Source organism: Chelonia mydas, chromosome 7 (assembly GCF_015237465.2).
Source record: "Chelonia mydas isolate rCheMyd1 chromosome 7, rCheMyd1.pri.v2, whole genome shotgun sequence".
In the NCBI taxonomy this organism is placed as follows: Eukaryota; Metazoa; Chordata; order Testudines; family Cheloniidae; genus Chelonia; species Chelonia mydas.
Genome location: NC_057853.1, coordinates 56,349,440 through 56,367,933, shown reverse-complemented (window position 1 = coordinate 56,367,933; position 18,494 = coordinate 56,349,440). Strand labels below are relative to the sequence as shown.

Below are 18,494 nucleotides of genomic sequence, written 5' to 3'. Positions count from 1 at the left end.
TGCGCCGCTGACCGGGAGCCACCTGATGTAAGCTCACGCCCCAGCGCTGAGCCCCTGCCCCAGGCCTGAGCCCCCCCAAACCCAGAGCACCCTCCTGCACCAAACCCCTCATCCCCAGCCCCACCCCAGAGGCTGCACCCGCAGCTGAAGCCCTCATCCCCTCCCGCACCCCAAATGCCTGCCCTAGCCTGGAGCCCCCTCCCACACCCTGAACCTGACATTTCTAGACCCACCCCGGTTAGAGCCCTCACCCCTCCTGCACCCCAACCCCCTGCCCCAGCCCAGTGAAAGGGAGGGAGGGAGAATGCAGTGAGTGGGGGGGTGGAGCCTCAGGGAAGGGGCGGGGCTAGGGTGCTCGGTTTTGTGTGACTAGAAAGTTGGCAACCTAAGCGGCTGGGATGTGTCAGGTGAAAGAGCCCAGGTGAGTGATCCCTGGTGGGAGGTGAATGCAGGGGGTGGATCAAGCCCGGTGTCAGTAATCCCCGATGTGGGGGAGGGTGAGTGAGTGTGTGGGGGGGAGATGATCCCTTGGCGGGGGAGCGGGAGAATCAGCCCTAGCTGGAGGGTCTGGGGTGGATAAGCCCCTGTGGGAGGGGAGGGCAGGGTGGGTGCAGTGAGCCCGGCGGGGGCAGGGTAAGTGACCCCTGCTGGGGGCGGGGCCAGTGACGAGGGAGGCGAATCAGTGAGCCCGGCGGGGGGAGGGGCGGGATTAGTGACCCCGGGGGCGGGGCTGAGTTGAAGCGCGTCCATCCAGTATCCGGACGTAGCGGGGTCCCGTGGCGGGCGGGTCACGTGATCGGGCTCAGCTGACGGCCGGCCGGGCTGACGGGCAGGGCGCAGGCGCAGGCTCCACCATGGAGCGCGCGGACCCGGTCTGGGAGCGGGCCTGGGCCCTGGACGAGATCCGCAAGGGCAGCCAGAGCTGGTCGCTGGCCGCGGACGCCGGGGTGAGCGTTGGGCGGCGGCGGCTCGGGGCCATGGGCGCGGCTCCCGGGGGGCTGGCGGCGGGGGTTAAGGGGGGTGACTGGTGAGGGGAGGCGGGGGGCTGGTAGGTTGAGGTGAAGCGGGTGGCTGATGAAGGGGGCTATAGGGGAGGTGCGGGTGAAGGGGGTGGCTGGCGAGCGAGAGGTGAAGGGAGCTATGGGAGAGATGGAGGGGATGACAGGATGGCTGGTGGAGGGGAAGTGAAGGGAGCTATGGGGGAAAGTGGGGGGCTGGCAGGGGGTGGCTGGTGAGGGAGAGGTGAAGGGAGCTATGGGAGGAGATGATGGGATGGCTGGTGGAGGGGCTGGCAGGGGGAGGTGAAGGGAGCTATGGGGGGGGTAGTGAGAGCTTGTGGGGGAGGTGATTCCCCAGGTGGACTTGCTCTCAGCCTCTGGACCCTCCTTAGCCTCTCCTGGCACCCACTTCCCTCTCCCCATGCTGCAGCTGCACCAGGGGGCCGTTCCCCAGGTATTTCTCATTGCTCACCGATGGGGGCCAAGCCTGCTTCTTACTGGCCCCCTGTGAAGGGGGCCAGGGACCTCAGGCAGCCTATACCCCCCCTTTAGCGGGTGCAGTTGAGAGGGTCTTGGCAGTTGGGAGCAGTGGGGTGCTTGTGGTTGCTTGAGCCAGCTGTGTTCCCCAAAGCTAGCTGCAAAAGTAGGGGTAGCCTCATGGATCGGGGGGGGGGGGTCATATGCAAGCTGGCAGTGGGGCTCTTTGGGCAGCTGGCTCTAATGAGGGGTGTGTTTCTCCTATGCTGTGCGGATTCTTGAATATATGGACCCCCCTCTGCAGTCTGGAAACCCAAACATGGCACTCGGGTGCTAGTTCCCAAGAGCTGGTGAATCCCTCCCCTTTCCAGAAGTACAAACAGAAAATGAAACTGGTCTTGCTCTCCACACTGAGGGCCACCTTCCCTGTGGATGGGGGAGGGGGCAACCCACAGATGTCCTGAGAGCTCTAGAATTTCCCATCTCCCCATTACCCTACTCACCCTAGTCCCCTCTGTGACTTTCTCTCCCTCCTATCTGTTCAGTGCATGTACCAGTAGTGACAGGTTCAGCGTTAATTACCTTCAGAAATTTCTCAGGTTGGCAGCACACCTAGAATGGTGCTGTGGAAAGCTGCCATCCTGGGCTTTGCCCTCATTTTCCCATGTCACATCGAGTCCTCATGGAATCATAGTGTGACTAGGGCCCGGTGGGGATGCCATGGTGAAAGGAGAGGGATGTGATGCCACTTTAAATCCAACCCCTCAGCAAATCAGTGGTGGTTTCTGCTATTTTAATACTCTTATTTTATGAGCTGACCTTGTGTGAACTGCAAAAAATAAACCACAAAAATAATGGGGTGGGGTGGGGGGAAATCACAAGAACAATTAGAGTATTAGTGACTTGAGTCAGGAGTTCTCCAGTCTAAAATATCTTTTTTTGTCACTTTCCTGTTTTTAATTCACTTGAATGAATTGCTGTGGCCTTTTTATTGTGACTAAAGTTATCTGAAATTCAACACCACTCTCTTATGTGTTTTGTAAATAGCTTCTTCATTTTCTGCAAGAGTTTTCCCAGCAGACCATCTCCAGGACGCATGAAATTAAAAAACAAGTAGACGGACTGATTCATGAAACCAAAGCCACAGACTGTCGCCTACATAATGTCTTCAGTGACTTTCTTATGTTGTCCAACACGCAGTTCATTGAAAATGTGAGTGCACCAGGATCTAACAGGCTTAGAAGCAAGTGATATAGTTTGGAGTATGTTAAAATAGAGAGCATTTCTCCTAGATCTCTATTGTTTGATCATTTTTGTTTGGCAACCCTGTAACTATTGGTGGGGTGATGTATTGTTTCTGATGATTTTGTCTGTTCAGAAGTCACTTCTCTAAATTATGCCAGAAATATTAGGCAAGTTTGTGGTTCTGGTTTCTTTACACTGTATTTACTGTTATGGAATGACACTATTGGTGTTCGCAGATGTGAACATCAGTGTTTCAGTACAGTAAGAAGTTGGATGTGAAAAATGTTGGCGTTACACACTTAACTACTAAGTGAGTAATGCTATAACAATGAATGGCTTTAATTTCTTTAGGCATTCTGAAGTGCTCTGCACGCTGGCAGGTATTTTGCCTTGATCAACATTGTACTCAGATTGTGCTTGGCTTACATAAAGCAGAAATACTTTTTTACTGTAAGGGCCTTTATACAGGGACAAAGCAGTGGAGAATCAGGCCCTGGGCATATTTAGATACTGTGATACCTAGCTGTGTTGTGCTGCATCATAATGCTGCTGTGTAAGACATTTAAAAGATGATATTGTGGGTGCTCAATGTATTTGAAAATGTGGTCCAAATTGTCTCACGTTGGTTGCCCAAAAATCAAAGTACTCTGAATCGGGGGCTGCTTCTAATACCTTTGGCCTAAACTTTTCTGTGCTTCAGTTACTAATCTGCGAACCAGTTTAACGTCTTACCAGATGTTCGTAGCTAGGTTTGGCAAGCTGGTCAATTGACCGTCCCTTGTTTGACCATGGTCATGTATTCCAGCAAGTGTCCTGATGTAGGCAGCAGCCTACCTTTTTGGTTGCATCATCAGTGCACATGGTGGTTTACTAAGCACATTAAATAAGTTAAGACAGTCTTTGCCCGAAGAATTTACAGTCTAAAATGACTACACAAATGTGCAAAAATTAATTCAGAAGAGAGTGGGGGAGGGAGAGGAGGGTTCAGTCATTAAAATTCCTTTCCCAACACAGAGAGAAAAGATTTAACTTAATTTTTCTTTTCTTTTTTGTAATGTTCAGTCTTGAATCAGTTCACATTTAAATGCTAAGCTGACATTGCTTAAAAAAAAAGGTAATGATCATTCCTGTTTTTAGAACTTCACCTTATTGTGTGTTACATTTTTCTGAGTTAAAGTAAATCAGTTAAGTAACTTGTTTTTTTTGTAATTAGGCATAAGTCTCTAAGGCTAAGCCTATTGGAGACCATAAAGTCTTACTCTTTTGTTACTGTTCTAATAAATTAGTGCTTTAAAACATTTGACCATTTGTGATGTTTGATCTGTCAATTGACCAGTTATTTTTGGAACAGTCAAATGCTCAACCCTATTCATAAAATGGTTTTGCGATTCACCAATGAAAGGTGCTACAGGAGTACAAAATATTTTCAACTGAACTGTAGAAAAATGCCCAGTCTTCTAATCATGCTAAATTAATACGTGTGTTTTTTAAATAAATGCATTAGACAGTTCTAAAATAGCATCATGCTGAATCTCTCAGATGTAAATGATCATATTGTTGGTCTATTTCCTGGAAAAGTAGTGGGAATAGAGTCTCAATATGTTAATGCATTTTTCTATCATCTGCAGCAGAATGTTATATTAATTTGAATCAATTCTCTTGGATCCATAGAGAGTATATGATGAAGAAGTGGAAGAACCTATTCCCAAAGCTGAAGTAGGAGACAAAGCAGAACAGGTTAGATGACTTATATTATTACGAGTGATGACACTGTGTTTGGAGCTGTGGAAAACATAGAAGAAGACACAAGTTTTTGATTTTTTTTTTTTTTTTTTTTTTTTTTTTTTTTACTCCCAGGCACTTGCAACTTAGAGGCTGAATCTTGTTTACGTTACTCTTGCCAGTCCACCTGTTGGATGACTTGAGTCTCACAACCCTAAAAACTCAGGAGCATTATTGAAGACTACTGGTGTATCGTAACTTCAAGCCCAGTGTCTTGTGTCCAGTAGCCAAGCTTAAATTCTAGTTTTCTAAGTGCAACACATAATTGTAGCAAAAGAGGCAGGGGGCTAAACACTCTTCCCAAATCCTGGAGTTGTGACTAGACACAGGATTGTGTCTGGAATCCTGTAATGGTGCAAAGCCAGGAAGTCTTTTCTTCATTTGGTAATTAAATGCACTTGGAAGCTAAAAGATCTCTTGTATTTTGGGGTTGGTAAAATGGAATTTAATCTGCAATGAAAAGATGTATTCAATTCTATCAGTTTTAAGCTTACCAAAGTAGTTTTTGTCATTTTAACTACAGTGAAACAGCTCTGTTGAGAGACTGCAATTTTCAGTCTCACTGTTATGACATAGTTGAACCCACCGTCAGAGGTGGAAACCATACCTCTATGCCACCAAGGGATCTTGAAGGTAGCTGTATTGAGAGTGGGCTCAATGCTGATTTGGAGCTAACCTCCTGCAGTTATGTTTGACAGTGAAAATGACTTTGACTAAAACTAAACAGAAATACGGTGTTTCTATTATTTAAAGGAGAAAACCCGGGAGCAAAAAGAAGCAGATTTGATTCCTAAAATCCAGGAAGCGGTGAACTATGGGTTGCAAGTGCTGGACAGTGCGTTTGAGCAGCTGGACATCAAAGCAGGCAATTCAGACTCTGAAGAGGAAGAAACTAATGAAAGGGTAGAACTAATACTGGAGCCAAAGGTAAAGAAACCTGCCTTTGGGGAGCACTGGGCTTGAATCTTATTTCATGTACACCAGTGCAAGCTGGGAGCAATACCAGCCAAGTTGGTTATGCTGGTGTAAAACTGATACAAGTTGCATCAGAATTGGGCCCATTGATTGGAGCTGAAGTGGCGGGCAGCAGCGCCCCTTGCTGAGCTATCTCTGGAATTGTGTAACTAGCTCTTGTGTCTTAGAGCCAACCAGACAGTAGTTGTATGTACTTGCAAAGAGTACATAGAAAAAGGCCCTGTGCCCTTTTCTGTGGGTTTTCTGATGCATGTTGAAATACAAGGGGGTAGTTCATATTGATGGGTTTGGGAGGGGGCACATTCAGTTTTTGTGTGGGGAGGCGGTCTTAATGAATGTGAACTCACTCTCTCTTTTTTTATTTTTTTTTGGGTCCCTTTATGGGGTTCTGAGACAGTTTAATTGGTATAGACACGATCTCCATTGGACCAGCGAATAACAGCCCTAACCATCAATTCTAGACCCAGGACTCCAACCTAATACTTGTATTCTTCCAGTCTTCACAAGCATTATTCAGCACCTGATTTGGAACTGAAAACTGTTTTGGGACTAATGGTCTGCATAGTGTTGGGGTCTTTAGAAAAAAAAAAAAAAAAGTGCGGTATTGTTTTGAAATAGGAACTGTAAAGTGTCTTCTCCATGGCATAGAGATATAAACAAAACCCAACCGTCTTTGTCTCTTTACAGGATCTCTATATTGATAGGCCTTTACCTTATTTAATTGGCTCCCAGCTGTTCATGGAACGTGATGATGTTGGGCTGGGGGATTTCTCTAGCGAAGGTTTGTGCGGGCATTGGCCTTATTTATGTTGGTAACTAGTTCCTGGCTTATTGCTTTGGCTCATGTTGAAGTGAATGGCTCTGATTATGTTGTATGTTGGTGATTTTGGTGACTGATGTACTAAGGGGGGGGCGTGCATGCACCATATCAGGTACCTGCTAAGAGCTAAATGTTACAGCGAACTGGCCAAGCTTAATGTGACTGAGTGCTCAGTGCTTACACGATCTGAGGTTTGTGGGCATGGAATGGAGGGATTATCATAACCTGTGCTTTTCAAACCAATCTCTCCTTTACACAGTGTTTAATTCTTATTTACGATGCTGTAGGATAGATGTCTGTGTTCTGAAGGCTGGAAAGCTGCATGTGTCACTGTGCTGTCTGAACTGAGCTCTCTTTTCTGTTTGTCATTTTTGAATAGAAGGGTCAGTAGACAGTGATCGTGGGAGTGTAATTGACAGTGAAGAAAACAATGAAGAGGTAAGAGGGGAAGATAACTGGCTGTTTAAGCTCGTTGGGGCAGGGGCTATCCTTGTTCTGTTTGTACAACACTTAGCATAGTGGGGTTCTGGTCCATGACTGGAGCTCCTAGGTGCTATGATGATACAAATAATTTTTTGCATAAACACTTGGGCTTCTTGATTATGTGATTATATGATGGCCTCATTATTTAGAATGACATTTTCCACTCCAACATCACTAAAGGGTCAAATCTTTTTTTTTCTAAATTGTATATTTTAACTGTGATGCAAATATTTCACATTGCTGTTCTTGTGTGATAATTTTTCCTGAAACAAAATCTTTTCAATAGAGCAATAAAGAGACAGTAGTTCTAATTTTGCTGCCTATATTGAGCCATGCATATGTGGCTGAAGTATTTTCAGTCTAATCACTTATTGTTGAAATGACAGAAAATTAGATCTTCCCATAGCTTCCCACGAGCTGCAGGTATATGCGATGATCCAGTATGGTGACAAGATGAACAGAAACCCCATTCACTGCTTACTCTGTAAACCTGCTTGTCTCTACTGATTATGGTGAACCATAACTTGTGGTTTTATACATTTACTGTATCACATCTTTTGCATCTGACAAGCTATGTCTGTAATGTGTACATTACATGCACCAGCTGTGTGCTAATTAGTGGAAGCATATTCTCTGCTCCTGAAAAGTTTTGCTTTCTGCATTTTGTAAGACTTGAGCTTTCCTTTTGAGCCAGATAAAACTCCTATTAAAATATGTTGAACATTTTTCTGAAAACAAAGCCTTAAAAACTCTTGTGCATCAGTCATGGTCTGTAGTGCCTAGTTATTAGACTGCTGGGTTCAGTGACAGAAAGCAAGCTGAATAGGTGCAGTAGGCTGTTTTGGTGGTCAGAACTGCTGCAGGCATGGAATTTTAAAGCGTTCTACCTTAGGCACATAGCATGACTGTGTGCATTGTCTGTTTATCAGATTGCTTTTGCATTCTAGGAATCAGATGATGAATTTGGAAACCCAAGTGAGGACGATCAAAAGCCAGTAAGGGCAAGTACTGTGGAATGGAACAAAAGGCTGTCTGATGTTTAAATCAAGATTGGGTGCTTTTTTGAAAGACCTGCTCTAGGAATTACTTTGGGGAAGTTCTTTGGCCTGCTTTATAGAGGCCAGACTAGATAATCACAGTAGTCCCTTCTGGCCTGGGAATCGATGTATCTATGTGCTGTACACAATGGAGATGCAAGGGAGAGGAGATAGATAGGATTTTGTAGGGACAGCTGGTCAAAGTCTAGGTTAAAACACGAATCGTGTCATCTTTCAGATACCTTGTTTGTGTGTTCAGCATGTTTGCACCCAATGGCCCTTGGTTTGGGGGTGGGGTGGGGGGTGGGTGAATGCTTTAAAAATGAAGTAAAGCCCACTTGCAGTTCAAGTCTAAACCTTCAGAAATGCACAATGTCACAGATAAAACAGAAAAGGCAAAGTAGATAGGGGATGAAGCAGAAGGGAAGCTGGAAGGTAGAAACAGAGGTGGGAGGAGTATATATGTAATGGTGAGGATACTGTCCTTATGATCAGATTTTTTTGTCATCTCTTCCCTTTAGTTAATTGGAGGACCTGTCTGTTCGTGCTGGGTGCAGGGAGCATTACTTGAGGCTTAGAACACTTCCTTCCCTGTCATCCCTACCCCCAAAAAATCATACCCCTAAAACTAGTTGAATGTTCTTGTAAGCAAATTCAGTTCAGTCCGCTGGCCTTTCTTTTTCTGGCTGTAACAGATGACAATGACTTGTGTTTTTGCTTTTCAGAGAAGGACATTTGTGAGTGATGAGGAGGAAGAGGAGGATGGGTGTGACCTCTTTGGTGACTCTGAAAAAGAGGAAGAGGACTTAGAAGAAAACACAAGGCCGGTAAGGGATTACTGCTGCCAGTGGGAATGGGGCATAATTCCCTCTTGCGGGTGTGAAGGAATTGAAATACTATCAGTAATGTGAGTAAATGAGCAAGCACAGTGATGGCTAGGAGTTCTCTGGCATGGGTGTAGCAGAGACTGTTGAGGCTCCTTTCTAGCATTATTGCCTGTTCATGATACCTCTTGGGATGCCAGAGGCCCAGGTTGGCTCCAGAGCGGCCTCTGTAGCTGTGCAAAGTAGCTTATTGTGCTCCTACATGCAAATGTTGTCTGTCTCTCACTCCGGGGACTGCCCAGAAGCAAGGTGGCGGCTTTAAGAATTTGGAGAAAAGTGGGGGAAATGGCTTGCGTTCTTGCCTCATGACCCATTAAATTACCTGATATTTTAAACTTGCATAATACTTTCTGTCCTGCAGGATTCCAGAGTGCTTCGCAAACCATTGGCATACAGCCCTGTTGAAGCAGTGCTGCCTCTGGTGTGGAGCATGGCATCCAATAGGGGAAGGGAAGTGATTAGCCCAGAATATTGGGACAAAACCCTTCCTCTTACACACAGTGCTAGGACGTGAGCTCCCTTCCCTAAGGATCTGATCTGAACCCCCTTCCTATCCCATGCACTAGTGGGGCTGAAACTCTATGGATTAGCCTCAGATGAAGGAAGGGCTGATTGATTCTGCTGGCATCTGTACCTGTGTGTTTACAGGTATCAAACCTGTTGCTTGCGCTGCTAAACTGTCCCCTTGGGTAATGTTCTTATCTCTGCCAGTAAGGGGTGAGCCAAACACTCATTGAGACATAAAATAGGACTTCACTGAAAGGAATACAGTGTTCTCTTCCTTCTCCTTGTTGTACCCTCAGAAAAAGAAAAGACCAACGTCATTTGCAGATGAGCTGGCAGCACGGATCAAAGGGGATGTGCCTAGCAAACAAGATGAAGAGCAGTCCTGTAAGCTACTCTTTTTAGTACATGTCTGTGGGGAAGTGCTAGGGTCTTGAGGTTGTTTGAGGAGTTCTTTGTAATAGTACAATAGTATTTTCATGTGTGAGTGCGTTTTTCATGAAAGCAAATAGCATGCGTCTGTCCTCTTGCAATTAAGGACAAATAAATGATACAGACAATGACATTCTAATAACACAGCATTTGACAATGGGGTCCTAAAGGGGTTCTGGCCAGGGGTAGGTATGAATGTCATGTTGGAATTTGTACGGAGAACCAGTAGAATCCTCCAGTCAGGAATAGGCTAATCCAGCGGTCCCCAACCTTTCTTGTGGGAATAGCATACTGCTATTCCCAGAAGACTGTGGCAAGCGCCGGACACTCTGCCGCCGAAATGCCGCTGCTGAAAACTGGCAGCGGGAAGAAGCATCGCCACCAAGAAAACGGCAACGCTTCTCGGCAGCATTTCGGCGGCGGGGTGTCCTGCGGGTGCACAAAAATGCCCCGGCGGGCGCCATGGCACCCGCGGGCACTGCACTGGAGACCCCTGGGCTAATCACTTCTCCACTTCCCTGCAGATTAGGTCGGGAAGGGGATTCTTGCCTTGTCTGCTCCCCACATGGTGTAAAATTGTGCATTGGTGTATGCGCATTGTTTGGCTGTTTCATCTGACTTAGGGGGAGACACTGGCCACTAGCCTCTTCCCCTTCTGGCTGCTCTAAGAGTGAGAGAAATTAAATATTCTAGTGCTTTAGTATGTTCAGGCTTTTAAATAAAACCTAACTTGTCAATATCACTTGTACTCTGAGAAACCTTCCTTACTGCTGGTGTTAGACCCACCATAGACTAAGATCGTGAAAGATTTTTGCATCTTTACTCTTGACCATTTAGACCACCGGTTGTTGTTTTTCTACTTTGCTCAGCTTGAATAGTCAAACTAGATTGGTCCGTTTCATGCTTAATTTGAAAAATGTTCTTGTTTATGAAAATAAATAGAGGCATCTTCCAGATATACCCCCACCAAATACTTTTAAATTAAAATCTTTAATCTGTAAAGTGCCTGACATGTTGGGGCCCTGATATATAAAGTTTAAGTGCTACTGTAATAAAAAATGACAAATTTCTATTCACCTCAAGCTCTTAAAATGTTCACTCAATTGAACAATGGGCATAAAACTAATTTGCAGGGTTGCTTCAGGAAGCTGTGCAATGTAGAAAAATATACAAACGGGCTCTTGTTCTGACTCCTCATGTTTTAAGATGCATTTATAGCAAACTGGCCTCCAGTAATAAATGACAAGAGTAAAGATGGACTCTTTTTAATGACCTCTTCATCTTTTCTTCTCCAAGCTCTGTCAGCAGAAATCAAAACGAAGAAGACTGTGAAAGAAAAGAAGGAAGTTAGAGTTCCATCAGACGGTAGGACTTCCTCCTCTGCTCTGTAGCTTCTGCTTCTAAATTTGCAGGGTGGGGTCAGATCTTCCAGATAAAGTGATATATTCCAGAAACCCCACTTCTGCACTGTATCAATTAGCATCCTTCAGTTTATATGACTGGCAGTAAAGTAGCCTGTGTTCATGTCTGTACCAGGCAAGAGTAGAAATGGATATAGAGGAAGTTCCTTGCTCACGCATGATCTTACTTGGCTTGGTCCAATTGCTACAGATCTCATGCTTAGTTGCTACAGTGATACGTGTGATGTCAGAACTTCTATAGAATAGACAAAGCTGATTTTTTCTTGTGCATCTACGTCTGTAAAATCAAAACAGGATTGTTACCATGGAGCATGTAGGTTATTTGGCCCCTTCTCTGTGATGCTTCGTGAGAATGCAGAGGAGTAGGCCCAGTTAACAGCTTTCCTGCAGTATGCGTGTGCTATGTTTCTAGATGACGAGGATGACATCTTCAAACCTCCCAAGCTGACTGATGAGGACTTCTCGCCATTTGGTTCGAAGGGTGGCCTTTTCAGTGGTGGGATGGGACTCTTTGACAATGAGGAGGAGGTTAGTTACTGGTGGGGTAAAGGGGCACATGGATTCTTTCACAGATGTCCCCCTAAAAAAGGGATTGATGCTGTTGGAAGGTGAGGAGAGAGGAACTCTCAAACTTACCACAACATCTTTCCTGCTTGAGCCACAAACATAATGCTCGAGTGAGGTTCTGCATTTTGTTCCTCTGTGCATGATGCCCTTTCTCCAGTAGTTGATCTTTAAATATTCGTGGTAAATAGGCCCGATGGGGTGGGATCTGAGTTGCTACAGAAAATTCTTTCCTGGGTATCTGGCAGGTGAATCTTGCTCAGGGTTTAGCTGATTGCCATATTTGGGGTCAGGAAGGAATTTTCCTCGAGGGCAAATTGGAAGAGCCCCTGGAGGTTTTTCGCCTTCCTCTGTAGCATGGGGCGCGGGTCACTTGCTGGAGGATTCTCTGCACCTTGAAGTCTTTAAACCATGATTTGAGGACTTGAGGAGCTCAGACATAGGTGAGAGGTTTTTCGCAGGAGTGGGTGGGTGAGATTCTGTGGCCTGCACTGTGCAGGAGGTCGGACTAGATGATCATAATGGTCCCTTCTGACCTTAGTATCTATGAATCTATAGTATTAAAAGCAATGAGGGGATGGCTTGGTGTTCTGAAAATCACATTGGAAATAGATTCTTTGGATTCACAGGTTCAGCTCCCAGCTGGGTTGACTCAGCCCTTCTTTTTGAGGTAGATAAATCAAGGAAAGTGCAGTTAACTGAAAAGACCTGTGCGGAGTAAAGACTTTTAAAGACAGCTCCACATGGATGCTGAAAATCATGTGCCTCTCTTCAGAAGAGAGCAGATTTGACCCTGGGGTCTTTGGGCAGAATATCCCTCCCACTCCCTCTGCACCATTAGCATTTATGGATTTTGTCAATAACTGCTCTGCCACCCCTACCCCAGAGGTAGCCATATTGCAACAGTGCAGTATATAGATAACTTGTGGAGTGCTGTGTGATCCTTTGGAATGGAAGGCCAGCTGTATAGACCTAAAACTAATGTTTAATAGCCTCCCTGACCCATCTTAGACTCTTGGTTCACCCCTTGGTCCTGTTATCCTGCGATTGTACAACTCCTGGGTACCTGCACTGCCCAGAAAACTTAATGTGTACATTTGTTTGTGTGTGTAAAATTGATTTACAGAGAGATGCAACTAAACTGTCTCTTTTCTCTCTTCTCTCCCGCCCCCACATTTATACATATTTCAGTTCTATGCAGAAAAATGTTGGTATTGTGAAAAGAAACGCTTGTATTTCTAATAAGATTTAAGAGTCAGGAGGTAAACAAGAAAAATAACTACTTGTGTGTTACGAGCTAGAGTCAGCTGACTGATTTAGAGCAGCAACTGTTGGCTTTTGTGGCTACACCCGCACAGTTCCTCAAACGGGCTGTTGAGCTACTAGTCATGACCAATGAGACATAAGATAGAAGCATGACATCAACAATGCACCCACTGATTCAGATGTTCCCTGAGAACAAAGCTTTGCTATCTAGCGACTTGTAGAGCAGACTTACCCTGGAGTGGGTGTCAGAGATCACAAAGATTGTGACATTTATTGGATACTTTCCAACAGAATGGGGAGCCTCTTTATTACAGATATCTGTCCACCCACCCCAACTCTGCCTTCATCTGTTTTAAAGTACTCAAAATATATTTCCACTCTAAGCAGCAGTAATTGATTTTTCTTTTAATTATAGGATTGTAAGTTTGGTTTTTGACATCAATGCATATTTGGGTAAAATAACTAGGCTCTCATTTATTATTGTAAAAGTTACTGTCATCATCTTAATTTTTATTAAATGTTTCCTTTTTCAATATAGACACATCCTCCATAAAGCTTAGCAGAAGAATGAGTCTGCGGCAGGACTCCTCAAGGAGCCTGTTTTCAAACAGCTGTACCCAAATCCCTTTTATACACTAGGGCTGGGATATTTTGGGGGGTGCCAGAGACAGTTGGATGCTTAACACCCTCTGAGTTTCAGTGATGCCCAGCTCTTAGGATCCTTGAGTGGTACCTAGAGTGACATTTTCAAAGTGCTCATTTGAGTGATCAGCATAGGGCAATTGGAACCTGTGTTTACCGTTTGAGGAGCACAATTTCAAGTTCTCTTCAGCTTCTGGTAATCTATCTCGAGCTATGTGGATTTGGCATGTCTCTAGCCAAGGGAGCAATGTGTCTATGCAGATGTGGAAGGGATTCCATAGTAGTCAGCTGTTCTTTTGAGTTGTAACATGTACTTTTGGGGAACAGGGGGACTTTAAATGCCAATCTAAATCTGTCACACGGCATACTATGACCAGTGATGTTAACCCTTTCTTTTGTCCTGGTCTGAAACTCGAGAGATTCATGCTATGCCCCTATCCCTCTTATGCCCTGTCTACATGAAAAAGTTGCATTGGGATAACCTAAAGGATTAATTTAAGTCGATATACAGTAGAACCGCAGAGTTACAAAGATGAGAGTTACGAACTGACTGGTCAACCACACATCTCATTTGGAACCAGAAGTATGTAATCAGGCAGCAGCTGAGACCAACCCCCCCCCCCCCCCCGAAAAAGGCAAATACAGTACTGTTAAACATAAACTACTAAAAAAAAGGGAAATTAAAAAAAAAGACTTGACAAGGTAAACTGTTTCTGTGCTTGTTTCATTTAAATTAAGATGGTTACATGCAGCATTTTTCTTCTGCAGAGTAAAGTTTCAAAGCTGTATTAAGTCAAAGTTCGGTTGTAAAGTTTTGAAAGAACCATAACATTTTGTTCAAAATTACGAACACTTCAGATTTACAAACAACCTCCATTCCCAAGGTGTTTGTAATTCTGAGGTTCTACTGTTGTTAAAACCATTGCAAACCCATGTGGATGCTTACATTGGTGTAGGAGTGGCTCTTTGGTTTAGCATAAATTGGTTGGTACCAGGTTTAATTTAAACTGAATAAAGCTACTCTTATACCAAAATAGGTGTCCATAAAAGTTTGCACTAGCTTAACTAAATTGATGCAAGTTTGGGTGGCCAAGCCCTTAAACATGAAGTGAAGCAAAGGGGAAGAACTTTGTCTATCCCAGAACAAAAATGGAAACGTGTAGAAATGCACAGATTTCAACTTCTTCTCCACTGGCTGTTGCCCCAAGTCTGTATCTTTGCAGTCAGTTGATCAAGTTCTCACACTCTTCTGTCGTGCGTCTTTGTCTTCAATCAGAGCGATCTTTTTGCTGAAGCACCAAGAGGGGAAGACTTGAAAGAAAAAGAGCTGCGAGCCCCAATAAATGATGGTAAGAACTGATTTGTGCAAGTAGCACACATCTCCAGTTGCACTATAGGTGTCTGGATTCTCTGTGATTGGTAATCATCTCTTAAAGGGTGATATGAACCAAACTAGATAAATAGCAAAAAATAAGCTAGAAAAGAAGTTAGTAGTTAACTCTACTAGACTCTCAACAGAATGCACGGTTTTCTGTTCTCAGTGGGGAAATATTCACATTTTTCTTTGATTTTTAAAAAGCTAGATGTTTCTCCACTAACTTTTTTTATATTTTATGGCCCCCATCAGGTTGCTGGGTGGGAGGTGTTCCCATTAGGGGCTTGATGCAGAGTCAAGTATGGAGTAATTTGCAGCAGGGTGTGTATATGGCCAAATGTTTTTTGAAAATGTTTATGCCTAAATTTAGGCTTCTAAATTCATATATGAGCAGCCTGACTCTGAAAAGTGCTATGTGCTCAGCTGCTCCTGTTGAAGTCATCTAACTCCAAGGGCTAAATTTTCAAATGGACCTTAGGCTCCTAAGTGATAGGCATTGTTTCTGGGGCACAGAGTGGATTTTTAAATGATGTATAACTTGTGGGTGATTTACAAGAGCTTGTCTCCACACAAGAATTCTTTTTATTCCTGGCTTTTTAGTTTCATGGGCTTGTTTTGCAACACGGAAGGGACATCTGGACTCACTTTTTGTCTGTTGAGGAAAAACAACCACAGAAATTCAGAAAATGTGTCTAAAGCGCATGGATTTGAAGCCATTTGGGCTCCTGAACAAAAACGAGAAAGCTCAGTACAATAGTCACGTTTCTTATACTGCAGTATTTGGAGTGTTAATTGTACAAAATGTTTGCATCTAAGTTATTGTCTTGTATTTCCCATAATTTCAGAGCCATCAACAAACGCTTCACGGAAAGTTCCTGCGGGCGCGGTCTCTCTCTTCCCAGGTATGGTTCAATTGAGGGTGACCTGCTTCGTGCAGGGAATACATCTCTTGCTTTAAAACACACTACAAAAGCTATGTTATCCAGCACTTTACCAACCAGAAAGCTCTATAAAGCCAGAATTGCTTATCTTCATTGAAAGTTCAGTTTTTAGTCTGGTTGGTGCAGCGCCAGCAGGCTCCCTACCTGGCTCTGCGTGGCTCCCTGGAAGCGGCGACATTCCCTGCTTCTCCTGGGTGGAAGTGCAGCTAGGTGGCTCTGTGTGTTGGCTCCGCAGCTCTCATTGGCTGGGAACCATGGCAAATGGGAGTTGCATGGGCAGTGCAAGCGGGTGGGGGCAGCGTGCAGAGTTGCCTAGTCACACTCCTGCCTAGGAGCAGCAGGGACATGTTGATGCTTGCGGGGAGCCGCCTGAGGTGAGCGCTGCCCGGATCTGGCACCCCGCACCTTCTCCCATACCCCAACTCCCTTCCTCGAACACCTCCTGCACCTAAACTCCTTCCCAGAGTCCACACTCCCTCTCCCCTGTGCTCCAGCCCTGAGCCCCCTCCCACACCCAAACTCCCTCACTCTTAATTAACTGGAATTTTTCACTTACCGACACCCCCCATTTCCCCAATATGCCGGATAACAAAGCTTTTACTGTACAATAGTTTTAAAGAAAAAAATTATCAAAATGCAGCACTGCTGTATTGGATATTCAGCATCAAACCATAGGAACTGTAAACATGCTAGGTCTGAATTTCACTGTGTTCTGTGCACTTGTAAAGATTCTGTGGGGGGCATTCAAGAAAGTGTGAATACCGGTGAAGTTGCTTGTATCATTTCTAAGCTAGCATAATCTTGGATAGCTCTTTTTTTTTTTTTTTTTAAGAATCTGTTTGTATCAGTGATTCATATACTGAATGCATAAGGGCTTGGATATTGCATGTCCTTTTCCTCTTTCAAGCGGTAGTATGGGCTGCATTTTAAAAGTTGGCTAGATCTTTACAGTATTGTGCCGTTTCTTCATGCTAGCCTGTTAAGTTTCTTTTGAAGGAGGTGGTTAAACTTGTTTTCCCCCATGATCAAAAAGAGAAGAAATAGTTACAGAACTCCCTGTCCCCCTTAGTTTCTCTCAGGGAGCTGATCTGTGTGGGGAAGAGCTTCTGGATGTATCTTTAGTTTTGAACTAGACAGCATGATGCACATTTTAAGTGTAGTAACAAAAGCAAACTGAGGTAACATGTTTGCACCAAAGTCTTATTTTTATATATTGGATATTCTTCCTATTTCATGCCCTACTGGCTAGTTCTAAGACTGGCTAGATGAGCTCAGAATTCCCTCATACCTTTTCACTAATGCACCAGGGATGGCTTTGGCACAGGGTTAGGTCAGATGCCATCTTGTTCCTCTCGGGCGAGTGCACACTTTGTCAGTATTGGACCTGGCTAGACTATCTGTTGCAAGCAACTGAGGTGATGAATTTAGTCCTCTCTTCCTTTTCAGGAATTGTGCAAGTAGATTGTGACTTCTATGAATTTAATCACTGTTCAAAAATCGCTGGCTAAATAGCTCTTAAACTTTGTAGTCAGTGTTGACTCAATTATTCAATATTCTGACTCGCAGGTGGGAATGATGTGTTTAGTTCCGCCTCTGTTCTCACGGAGAAAGAAAACAAGAAGCCCGTGGAGCAGAGCGCAGAGAAAGCCACAAAACAGCCTGGGAAAGTTAGTCTGTTTGATGACGATGATGACTTTTTTGTGGAACCGACTAACAAACATTTAAAATCAGGTAAAATGTGTTCAGAACACTATTAAAGGTCATAGAAACTAGGGCCAGTGGGAACCTGCAGGTCATGAAATCCCCCCTGCTCTTGGTGGTGTTTCTGCCTCTGCTATTCCACTGTCTCATCTATATCTGATCCCTCTGAACATTACCATCAGTGACGTCTGTGATCTTTCTTGGCAGCTGTTGGCCATTCGCTCTTCTTACGGGTTTTTCTTCTTTTTTTCTGGGAGGCTTTTTAGTGTGAGGCGATATCTAGTTTTGGTTCAGAAGAGCTGTGTGTGTCTAGATGGGCATGCCTGTGCAGTGTGTGGGGGAAGGACGGAGAACTGCAGCACCCATTGACGTTTTGGCTGATGACTATTGTACCCAACTGACACTTCACCTTGTGAGCTAGCCCAACCCACCCACCCCAATCAAAAAATGGACTTCTGTTGCTCATTGCTGTCATTCTGCTCCCTACAGAAGAGACTATACTCCTTCTAGAATGTCACAGCCTCTCTTGTGATCAGTGATAGCTGGTCTCTTCCAACAGAAAACATTACCCAATATGAATGTGTATTTTCTTTTCTTTTTTTTTTAAACAAAGTCAAAGCCACTGCTGATTTCTTTGACAATGATGAAAGCGACTTATTCAAGAAAAAGCCTGAAGTTGTTCCTGCAGCTGTCAGTAAGGTAGCTGAAGGCCGTAAAGAATCCATGGGAGGGAAAAAGGTAACGTTAGAAGTGGATTTTTCCATTGTGCGCAAAGAACTGATCTTAGAGGAATAGTTAGGCCATTCTGGCTCTAACTCTGCTGGAGTCTATCCCACAGAATAACAGGAATGTGTTTTGTCTCTATGAACGTGATGCTTAGTTTTCACATTCCTCCCCAGCCAGCTCTGGGGGTTGCCTGTATGTCTTCCTCAGCTCTTTGACTTTCT

General features: G+C 44.4%; 1 protein-coding gene across 12 annotated transcripts in view; it reads left to right on the top strand.

The window, feature by feature from the left end:
- Positions 1-700: 700 nt before the first annotated feature.
- LOC102937143 (WASH complex subunit 2A) overlaps positions 701-18,494 on the top strand; it is a 50,449-nt gene continuing 32,655 nt past the window's right edge. For 4 of the 12 annotated variants that reach the window (XM_043550539.1, XM_037903591.2, XM_043550535.1 and 1 more), the window contains exons 1-15: positions 766-947; positions 2,523-2,687; positions 4,392-4,457; positions 5,256-5,429; positions 6,165-6,258; positions 6,677-6,735; positions 7,728-7,781; positions 8,543-8,644; positions 9,505-9,592; positions 10,934-11,002; positions 11,471-11,586; positions 14,807-14,879; positions 15,751-15,807; positions 17,413-17,577; positions 18,161-18,285. In XM_043550539.1, the coding sequence (XP_043406474.1) occupies positions 855-947; positions 2,523-2,687; positions 4,392-4,457; positions 5,256-5,429; positions 6,165-6,258; positions 6,677-6,735; positions 7,728-7,781; positions 8,543-8,644; positions 9,505-9,592; positions 10,934-11,002; positions 11,471-11,586; positions 14,807-14,879; positions 15,751-15,807; positions 17,413-17,577; positions 18,161-18,285 (1,500 nt within the window). In that variant the 5' untranslated portion in view covers positions 766-854. Of the gene's footprint in view, positions 948-2,522; positions 2,688-4,391; positions 4,458-5,255; positions 5,430-6,164; positions 6,259-6,676; positions 6,736-7,727; positions 7,782-8,542; positions 8,645-9,504; positions 9,593-10,933; positions 11,003-11,470; positions 11,587-14,806; positions 14,880-15,750; positions 15,808-17,412; positions 17,578-18,160; positions 18,286-18,494 lie in introns of all 12 variants that reach the window. The other 8 variants (XM_043550540.1, XM_037903590.2, XM_043550536.1 and 5 more) reach the window with 5 other exon arrangements.